This window comes from Eimeria maxima, genomic scaffold, assembly GCF_000499605.1.
Source record: "Eimeria maxima Weybridge genomic scaffold, Emw_scaff512, whole genome shotgun sequence".
Lineage (NCBI taxonomy): Eukaryota > Apicomplexa > Conoidasida > Eucoccidiorida > Eimeriidae > Eimeria > Eimeria maxima.
In genome coordinates, this window is record NW_013566561.1 from 1 (window position 1) to 10,000 (window position 10,000).

The 10,000-nt window shown below is 44.8% G+C and overlaps 3 protein-coding genes across 3 annotated transcripts; all 3 read right to left on the reverse strand.

The window, feature by feature from the left end:
* Positions 1 to 190: 190 nt before the first annotated feature.
* EMWEY_00035960 (hypothetical protein) lies at positions 191 to 586 on the reverse strand (the record flags this gene model as incomplete). Its single annotated transcript, XM_013482092.1, has 1 exon — positions 191 to 586. One exon carries the CDS (start codon positions 584 to 586, stop codon positions 191 to 193), a length of 396 nt encoding a protein of 131 aa, XP_013337546.1.
* A 2,014-nt stretch (positions 587 to 2,600) lies between these two features.
* On the reverse strand, positions 2,601 to 4,600 carry EMWEY_00035970 (hypothetical protein, conserved; the record flags this gene model as incomplete). Its single annotated transcript, XM_013482093.1, has 13 exons — positions 2,601 to 2,728; positions 2,783 to 2,884; positions 2,941 to 2,989; positions 3,043 to 3,250; positions 3,307 to 3,383; positions 3,439 to 3,584; positions 3,641 to 3,726; positions 3,782 to 3,813; positions 3,875 to 4,006; positions 4,064 to 4,105; positions 4,163 to 4,231; positions 4,294 to 4,381; positions 4,437 to 4,600. 13 exons carry the CDS (start codon positions 4,598 to 4,600, stop codon positions 2,601 to 2,603), a joined length of 1,323 nt encoding a protein of 440 aa, XP_013337547.1.
* Positions 4,601 to 5,108: 508 nt separating this feature from the next.
* Positions 5,109 to 8,357, reverse strand: EMWEY_00035980 (hypothetical protein, conserved; the record flags this gene model as incomplete). Its single annotated transcript, XM_013482094.1, has 8 exons — positions 5,109 to 5,204; positions 5,337 to 5,549; positions 5,738 to 5,808; positions 5,938 to 6,014; positions 6,301 to 6,350; positions 6,466 to 6,509; positions 6,785 to 6,848; positions 7,161 to 8,357. The coding sequence occupies 8 exons, from the start codon at positions 8,355 to 8,357 to the stop codon at positions 5,109 to 5,111; spliced, it is 1,812 nt and encodes a 603-aa protein (XP_013337548.1).
* Positions 8,358 to 10,000: the final 1,643 nt, after the last annotated feature.

Sequence of the window (10,000 nt, forward strand, 5' to 3'; positions counted from 1 at the left end):
ATATATATATAATATATATATATATATATTGTAGTGTCCGTGCACTACAACTTCTCCCCCCCCCTCGCTTGTGGTTGCTACGCCAGATTGCGTTGCTACCATCTCCTTGGGCCTCTTGTCCTCCTTCTACGCGTTTTTATTGCAGTGCAGAAGCTCTGCAAGACCGAAGTTTCCCCTGCCTCTTCGAAGACTACGTGACTTCGTGCAGCCTCATCTTGTTGACAGAGCTGTTCCCGCGGTAACTGGGACGCTGCCTCACGCCCAAGGCGGTCATCCTGCCCTCTAGCTGACTCAGGGGAGGCGGAAATAGCTCTATCGGCGTTGTCACCAATCTCCTCCAGTTGTGGGTGCAGCAGATGCACTTGCTGCAGCCAGCGCTCCTCGGCACCGGCGTCTTCAAGGTGTTCGGCAGTGGAAAAGGGGAAGGGGATGCCCCACCGTTTCCTTGTTGTGGTCCCTCGGTGCCGCTATTGCGGCTTAATGAGCCAACGCCTCTTGTTAATGCAATGGCATCATCAGCAACACCATCTCCTCCCTCCCGTACGCAGCCATCAGCCCCCCCGTCCTTGATGCCCCCACCATCCATCATCCCCGCGGTTGGCAATCTTTAGCGTGGTGTTCCATACATCCACACCTCCTACACATTTCCCATATTCGTTGTAGGGGCTCACTTCTCGAGGGGCATTTACGTGAGGTGTTTCCCCTGCCCCCACATCCCGAACAGGTAATTTCTTTGGCTTCTTGGTGCATGCATGCGTAAGGCTTCCCCTACTTCTTAGGGCTAAATCCTTGCTTATACCTCTTCTCTTACACTTCGTCCTGAAGCTCCCTCAGAAGGTGCTGTACGTCATCCAGCATTTCATCTATCACTCGCATGATAGATATCACGGTTTCAGCAAGTTCTTCAAAGGTCTGGAAACCTGTCTAACATCTTCAGAACCAGGAAAAAGTTTGTTTGCCACGAAATATGCTTACACGATCGTTTGGAGGCAAAGACTGCTCTTGTCTTGGGGCCATGCGAAGTCTGCAGCATACATCATGGGCTCATCTTCGTACCTAACCGGTTCTGGTCTTGCCTTCAGCGCCCCTAGTGACATCCCACAGAATCTAAGGTTCATTTCCTGCTTTACACGGTCCCAGTCCGCCACGTCAGTGTAGTAAAGCTGATGTGCTTGCATGCGATTAGTAGTTTAATGCCTTCCTAGTCCAGTAAGTACTCATCTTGATTCCCCATCTCCTGAGGGATTCTCCGGATTCATTTTATACCATCTGCAATAAGCGCAGGAAATTAACTCCCGGGAGCAATACCCTCATGAGTTTCCGCCTCTGGTCTTATATATGGGGACGCGGGGACCGTGTATCATCTTCGGAAGTGCAGCCTGGGTATTGCCTTCCTGAGAGTGCTCCATGTGACTGTGTGCGCGGTAACGCTTTGGGTTCCACTAAGTGTGTCGCTCTGTTGAAGAAGGTTCTTCTTCGTTGCGAGTTAATATTTCACGTTCTGCCTCGTATCTGGGTGTTCTCCCTTCCCCAGGGGCCTGCTTCCTGTGTGTGAATGTCTGCTTCCCGTTGAGTAGTCACATATGCGCGCGCGGCTGGCAACTTAGCTGCGGCAAAAAAAACTGCTCAGCGGCACCCGCAGTCATAGGCTGAACCTGGGGTATAGGAAAAGAGAACTAAAACAGTTATGTCTGGCTTTGACTCTTGAAATGTGGGTCAGTTCCTCAGTTTCCCAGCCCGTCCCACGGTCGCGATGGGCTGTTGGTGCTCGTAGCCTGCTTGCTGTGTTCTATTCTTAAATGCTCCAAATTATCACTAGCTTTATATCATTACCCGTCGTAGAATAGGTCGTAGAGTAGGCCATTATAGGCTTCACATGGTGTATCATTCTAGTGCATGTGCATTACACCCTATATCAGGCTATTTTGTAGGCCTTGAGATTACAGCCTGGCGGAAACCTGGGGATGCCGGTGGTTACCAACACTAACCGTCGGCAAGCTTCAAACTAGTTGCAGGTCTAAGGCCTTAATCTAATATTAAAGATAGTTATCTGCTATGTAAATATTATTGAATTCGATGCTTTTTCCTTCTATTGGTCCCTAGAGACCTTACGGGTTATCCCCCCGGTAGTGTACGTTGCACTACCACATCTCCCCCTCCACCGGTTGTGCTTGGAAAGGTGTCCGTCTGCTCACGTGGAGAGAATTGCCATATTAAAGCGGGGATAAAGTTTCTGGACTTGTTTTAGTAAAGAAGGCTTTGGAGGTGTAATCGAATTTCCTAGGTGTGCTCCAGACCACACAGTTGACTTGAGCCGACCAGCCAAGGATATTCTAAAAGCATTGCGAACAAAGTTTCATTACTGGACCTTCCTAGGATACTTCGGTCTTAGGTGGGTACAGTCGTCGCTTTCTATGAGGCAGTAAACTTTTGCTCCTATCGTCAGAAACAGGCTACTGCAGAATACCACTGTAAATATATGACTGAAAGCTCAGTGCCTCGTATTGTTGAGACCCGGTGGTGGGTTGCAAAAGAACTCAAAGGAAGTTGTTTTAACGTGTGTGGTTGAGGCAATTGCCAAAGAGATTCGAGGAGCGAGGTCACTCTTTGTACGCGCCAGTGCGCATCTCGTGGAGCGCTTCTTCGAGAGCCCTGCGAGATTCTTCGTGAGTGGACAAGGCCACAGAAGACATCGATGATACATTCTTTCCACTCTCGTCCATTTGACCTGAAATTGATCGATTTGCTACAGATTAAGAGTCAATTATGTCAAGTTTCCTACTTTGTTCATGATATGCCATGCCCCACATAGCCAGAAGGGCGATGATCGCAATGATGGTTCCCAAGTTAAGCTCAAAGATCCGGTTGGCAGTGAAGAATACGGCTGCAGGAAATATATATTAAGCAGTTAGCAATGGAAGAACTAAATATCGGACTAACCTGGCTCGAGGGCGACAAAGTCACCAACTCCGCAGTATACCGCAATCAACTACGCCAGGTGATGAACTGATATTTTGAATAGAAAATGTGATACTGGCTTACGTTAGTGTAGAAGGATACACCTGAGGCGGCTATGTATGCACAATTGAGGGAAACAATGCGGCATTGCACTTTTCGGCTGTCAGGATCTTCTCTTATTTTGCGGAACACTAGAGACGCTACAACCACGAGGTATCCCAAATAGAGCAGCCCAGCCAACATGACGTTGCCGGTAATGATCCCTGCCAAACCATATCGGTAAGGCATTAAGCTATGTTATTCGTGATGAAAAAGCAAGTGACGTAATGGCTGCCAGTGCCAACTTGCCTTGAAAGTAAGTGGTAGGACATATTGGCCAGCAAGATGCAGTACAGTTTCATGCATGCACACCATGCGAGAGGCTCCTGTGAAGGGGAAGATGCTCTGCAAGTCATAGAAGGAAGGTTTGCTCTAGCTTACTCTTTCCATTCCATGCGTATGTGGAAGGTGGGCTCGAACTTTGTGAAGCTGTTCAACGGAGTCCATGCTTCTCAGTGCAAGCATCATGGCGGCAAGGCCCAAGGCCAAAGACACCGGAATGGCGATGAGTGCTCTCAGGGACAACACTGTGGTTAGTTTTGTACACAGCAAGATTGCTTGCAGCCAAGTATTTTTTTCATACCGTTTTGGAGAATAACAATGCCGGCAGAATGGAAAACAAAGAATGCCGTGCCCAACAGCATCTTTTGGGCGTGGGCAGTTGACCTCCTGAATGTGTACATTAGCTTCTGGCGTGAACCGTCAACCGTCATTTGTGGCTTACCCACTGCGGATGCCTCTGAGGGCTCCGGGGACCTAAATTGTTCAGGAACGTGAATTGATTCTACGCGCTGTACACGGTGTCAAATTTACTTACAAGAATGGCATAAACAAGTGCCTGGACAATCGCATAAAGCATGGACTGGTAAGGACCGGGAGCGATCTCGATGCTGAGACTTGAGAGGGAGGCCGACTTGTAGAACTTGGATTTTGGTGCAAGGGCCACTAGCTGAGTAATGCATACTCCAGTTCATGGAAAACCGAAGTATGCCTGAGTCAAACTTACTGGTGCAACAGAAGCTGCTAGTTCCGCAGCGCGCGCCTCTGCCTGAGAAGTATATTTTTGGTTCCTGAGCTTGGCCCAAGGGTTGTGAAAGCTTCTTACGATCTTCAGTTGTGCGTTTTGGTATGGCTTGACATCAAGCATGCTGACAGAATCGGAGAATGGCTTGACCTGGAGAAAGAAAATCCTTTGCTTGGGTGCAACTAGTAAAGACAAATATGGTTCGAGTATACCTGGTGGGTTATCGGAATCCCAACGAGAGCAGAAAGGCAATCCTCCAATTTAGGTGCAGGCGGAAGGACGTATACATCTTGAACTCGCCTAAGGAGAGATTCCATTAACCTCCATTGGCTTTAAAAAAAACAAGAAGCCATACAAGTTCATTTCCTCGAGAGTTGTGTGATGGGCGGAAGTCACTCCAAACACGTGGCCAACTTCTGGAAGGAGGACATCGATAAACTCAGGCCCTTCCAGAATGTCCGTTGCCCGACTGCTCACAATAGAGCAGGCGGCAACGAGTGCCGCGCCGTAGGCTCTCATGGTTGTAGATGAAATAGTGTATATTGTGAATTCCTAGTACTGAGCCCGGCAAACTGTTCGCTCAAGCAGCAATTCTAGTAGAGCGCGGTTAGACGCACACTCTGTAAGTGCATCATAGGTGTCCGTACACCTGGGCAGTGTACTTCCGTCAGATCAGTGCCCACTTGGCACACCCCGTTTCTTTTGTTGTAGAAAGCGAGTGATGTTCAAGGCTTATCAATCAACTGGTGAGCCTCCGCTCTCGATGATTTCGGCAACTGTTCAAACTAGTGCAGTTCAAACTAACGCAGTTCCATGGTGGTGTAACGGACGTTTGTCTGAACTACCATTTCCTGCACGGTCCACTATACAGGGACACGGCATTGCTTTATATGCAAGAAATGGCAACTTGCAAGTAATTTGAAGTTTGACGATCCTGCTAAAAGTTCCGGGAGTTTCCTGCGGAATCCTGCTACACTCATTGTTCCGAAACTGGAATGCATAGTTTCCTGTTGTGAAGGCAAGATGCTCAAATATTTCCGCCTACAATAGCTGATGGCCTGTCACTCGAAAATCCACTTCCTTGGTCTCGTGTTAATATCAGCTTCTCCAGCATGCGCCAAGTCTGGTGAATGCACAACATGCACAACAGCCAACTGAATCATGCAAGCCGGATGCAATATTCCGCTTGATTATCTGCCTCGTCTCCCCTGGAGTGCGCCGTTCTGCACTTTTAAAACTAAGTACTGAAGCTCACTCGTTTGTCCATTTCTTCCATAAGAATGCATCTTTGTTCCAAAAAAGTTATTTGCTGTCGGGCTTCATGTAATTCACCTTGAACAGCGGCAAGGGTAGCTTCTGCTTCATTCTTTTTTCCTTCGGCATCCTGAAGCAGCAAATATGCTTCGTCGAGTTTTTTCTCCATTGCTTGCATAGCTGTTTTCATTTGTTCTTTCGTCCGCTCACTACCCTGTCCAACAGTGCAAATCAATAAGAAAAACGCAAGGCAAACATATTTCAGTCAAAATGAACAAGGACTTGTGGAACTTCTGCAGTTTAGAGTAGACGGCTGTGTCTACAGCAATTTGCAATTTACTTACTAATAAAACTGAGCTAGCGGTCCATCACTTTGATTCCTTGATAAGAACACTGACATACCTCAGACGTTCGGCACGAGGGGATAATCGCTTCCGGACACTGGCTAGAGTTGCAAACGCCGCCGTTAGTTGCTGACACACATATGAGTTAAACTTTCTAAATATCACCAGCTTGTCATATGGCAACAGTTGTATTTTGTTATGCAATCTGGACAATAAGGGGAAACATTCGGGGAGGGTACTGCAAGGAGCCCTGCTTACGCTCTTCAAAAGTTCCCCTAAAGATTTTGGTTTCTTCAGTATCCAAATTTCCATGCGAACCCGTTGATGATGCTCGTCTGAAAAACACAAAGCAGCAACAGATGGCACATACCTTTGCCAGAAGTACCACATGCCCAGTGCTAAAATGCAGCAAAAGCTATACGTATGCAGAAGAATCATGACGATAGGCTTGAGGCACATCGGAGCCTGTCTAGGTGTCATATTAGCACTGCCACGGTGCTTATACTCAATGCTGCTAAGGGAGAGTTTATTCAAAAAAAGGAACCGAAGTGCTTTCTCATGAAAGTGTGCTACCATTTTTTTCGCAAATTCGACAAACGTTTACTGTGATGAGCATCTTACTGTGCCAGAGCTTTGTTTTCTCTCCTGACGGCATCTAGCTCCTGGCAAATCTGAACAAATGAAGCCAGAACAGGCCAATATGAATGGATTGGCAGTTCCGCCAATGTAGCGCATTAATCTAAATATATAAAACTACTACAGGCTAGGCTAGTGGTTGCTGTTTACCTCTTCAAAAGCATTCTGCAATATGTCAATCTTCGACGACAGCTCTGCGGCCAGGCAATGACAGCACATAATTATAAATCGTTAGACTTGCTAGAAGAATGGTCCTTGAGTTGCAGAGAAAGAACCATCCAGCACTGGCAACACTCGCTTGATAGACATTTTGTCCGCTGCAGTTGGCGAGTAAGATGAATAAAGATAATCTTTTTAATTCCTAGATGGCCCCAACAGTTAACCTAGCTTGCGCTAGTTATCCTGTTAGAATTATCTCCCTAAAATGATGACTCTTATAAGAAGATAAGAAGATCCTTCAACTTCTTACCTTCTTGCATCTCCAAAACATCTGAGGTTTCTGTCTCTGCGTCTATCATAGCCTGTGTCTGCACCTGCAGCGAAAGGCACATCTATTGACTTATGTTCCCTTATAACACAAAACAAACAGATACAACCCCTTAGTAAATGCATTTCTCTATTCAATATATATATATATATACAAGTTCTTTAGCCAGTGGGTCTCACCAGCAATGCCTTAAAGAAGAGCTCCGCCTGAAACTGCAGATGTACAAAAGAAGAAGAAACAACAAGGCAAAGAAAGTAAACAAGTGATTAAAATGAGTAGTTTATAAGGACAAATTAATTTTTATTTAATTTAATATAAAAATATTAGTAAGAAAGGACATAAGCATCCCCCTACCTACCTTGCTACCATTTTGAGTTTCAGCAGCATCTAGGGGTTGGATGTCATAAACTGCATTTTCTTCTTCCTTCTCCTCCTCCTTCCCTTCCTCATATAAAGGAATATCTTCCCTTTTCTCCTCTGTATCTATAGATGTATTACTTTCCTTTAATTGCTTCCCTAAGGGGCTATTATTATCTGCCTCCTCCTGTGCAACAACAACTGTAGCCGTAGTAGAAATAGTACGGCTTCCTCCGTCGCATGCAGGGGAGGAGCATTCCTCCTTTTCTTTAGTGTCTATAAGACAATTACTTCTTATCTTCCATCCTTTAGACCCAAGATAAGCTGCTGCATCTGCTAATGAAGTATTTGAACGAACAGCAGCAGCAGCAGCTGCAGCAGCAGCAGCAGCAGCAGGATGTTTTAATTCCCTGTGATCCCTTAATTCTGACTGTGTATCATCAATACCAACAGCATCTGCATGCGTTTCTTCAGATGCCTGCTGTTGCTGCTGCTGTTGCTGCTGCTGATTTAATATGTTAGATATCCCTTTATCTGCAGAGGATTGCCTCCTATTAGTATCTGCTGCTGTACAAGAATGTGAGGACTGCAAGACTTCTTCCTTCTTGCTATTTGCACTTCCTTTTTTCCCCTTTGCCTTTTCTTTTTCTCTTTTTGCTAGTATCTGTTGATTTATACTCTTATTCGTTATAGCAAGCAGAGAGTCTTCTTCCCCTTGCTGCGAGTCACTCATCTGCGCTGCTGCTGATGTGCTGCTGCTGCTGCTGCTGTTGTCTTCTGCTGTATCCTCTCCAGTTGGCTTAAAGGAAACTCTGGATAGATTGGGCTCCCCGCTGTAGCTGCTGCTGCTGCTGCTTCTTTCTGCAGCAGATGGTGTGTGCAGCGCCTCTGTTGCATGCGCATGCACAGGGTAGAGTTCAGCAGATCCGTTTTCTGCTGACTCAAGGGATGAGTCTGTCTGTTGTTGACTTGCACCAGCAGCAGCAGGAGAAGCAGCAGGAGCAGCAGCAGGAAGAGAAGAAGAAAAAGAAGCACGAGATGCAACAATAGCTCTAGATAATTCAAATTTTTCCTTTAATACAAAAGATAAATCAGATTCTTTCTTAGCCACCGCCCCTTCAAGAGAACGAATCAAATCCTCACGATGGCGTAGTACACCTTCTAGTTCACGTAACTGGTAACATATAACATATAACATAAATAAATAGCAAAATAATAAATATTATTTATAATAATATTTTATATTGTTATATATATATATGTGTTATTGTTTTTTATTGTATATCTTATAATAACTATAAGGAGGATGCTGTTAGACACAATTACGCAGCTTACTACACACAGACCAGGGTCCTATACTAAGAGGCACTCATTATATCTCTATAGAACAATAAACGCTATTTCTTCTTGTGTATTATATTTAGATAAACCCTAAACCCTTTCTTTATGCCTATTAGAGGGCTCTTTATCTAAGGAAACCACTACTCATGAAGACAATACAACAACCATCAATTAATTACCTTCTTCTCTGATGCTGCAGCTGCAGAGGATGTTGAAGGTGTCGCACCAACTTGCATATGACGGAGAACTGTCCTTGTATTAGGTGCTTGTGTTGATCCTTCTCTGCAGCAGACACGGCAAATATCATGTAGAAAAGGAGTTAGGTAGCTGCAGCATTATACAACTAAGTCTCCACAGAGGCATAAAGATCGCCGCAGCAACAGTAACAACAGCCGCAACAACAGCAGCAAAAGCAATTGTATAATCACAGTAAACAGCAGCGTCAGTATTGTCATTGTCAATAGAAGTTTCAACAGGAGCAGCCGATGCCGCCGATTGGTTCTCCTCATTGCAAGAAGGACGGACTGCTGCTTTGATTCAAAAGTCTTCAATTTCTCCTTTACACTTCCATTTAAATTAGGAGGAAGAAGAGTTGTTTGTGTATTTCCTTCTCCTGGTTTCTTGCGGTCTATGGTACAGCGGGCTTTCTCTGTTCTTGTTGACTCCGGTCGCTGCTGCATGTTGAATGAAGGCCACCAAGCAGAAGAAAAGAATAAGAAAGCTTGCAGCTAGCAGAGGAAAAATGAAGGAAAAACTAAAAACTATCTATAAAAATAAAAAATAGGTTTAAAATATTTTCTAATATAACCCCTGTACCCTTTCTTGCCTCTATCGACATCCGATCTCATGAGAGAAGTCCGTCGTGACGGCGGAAAGCAGAAGGAAAGCGCCCTCTCTGCCACAAAAAGAGATGTAAAAAGGCAGAAAAATTCAATTATTCATTTTAATTATGCAGTGTTAAAATATAAGGCTTGAGGAGATACATAATAAAGACAAACAAAGACAAAAGAGGAACCTCAATCACCGACCGCCGGGCCTGTCTGTCTCGGAGTGTGAATACAACTACACAACATAGTAGGGATATGAAGATGTAGCTGATGAAGGAATAACTTAATAGTGTTGCCTCCTTTATAATTATTCTGTACATAAAGAAGAACAGTTATTGAATAATGTAAACAACTAAGAGAATTTCTTCTAAATTTAGCTGCATTATAACAGGCTATAGAGAAAATATGTTCAAGTTCGAGGAAGGCGTTCCGCTCTTAGTACGTAAGAAACACACACAGAGGGTTTGCATGCGTAAATTGGAGGTAAAAAACACACAATGATAAAACAATCAACGTCTTTAATAAACAAAAGGTAAGAATATTTAATTTGTTTTATTTAAATAATATTCTTTCCCTCTAAAAAGATGGTTAGCATGCATATAAGCAACCTCAACCACCCCCAGTAGTAAGAAACGTACCGTATTACCAACAACCATCCGTGGGACTGCAGCCT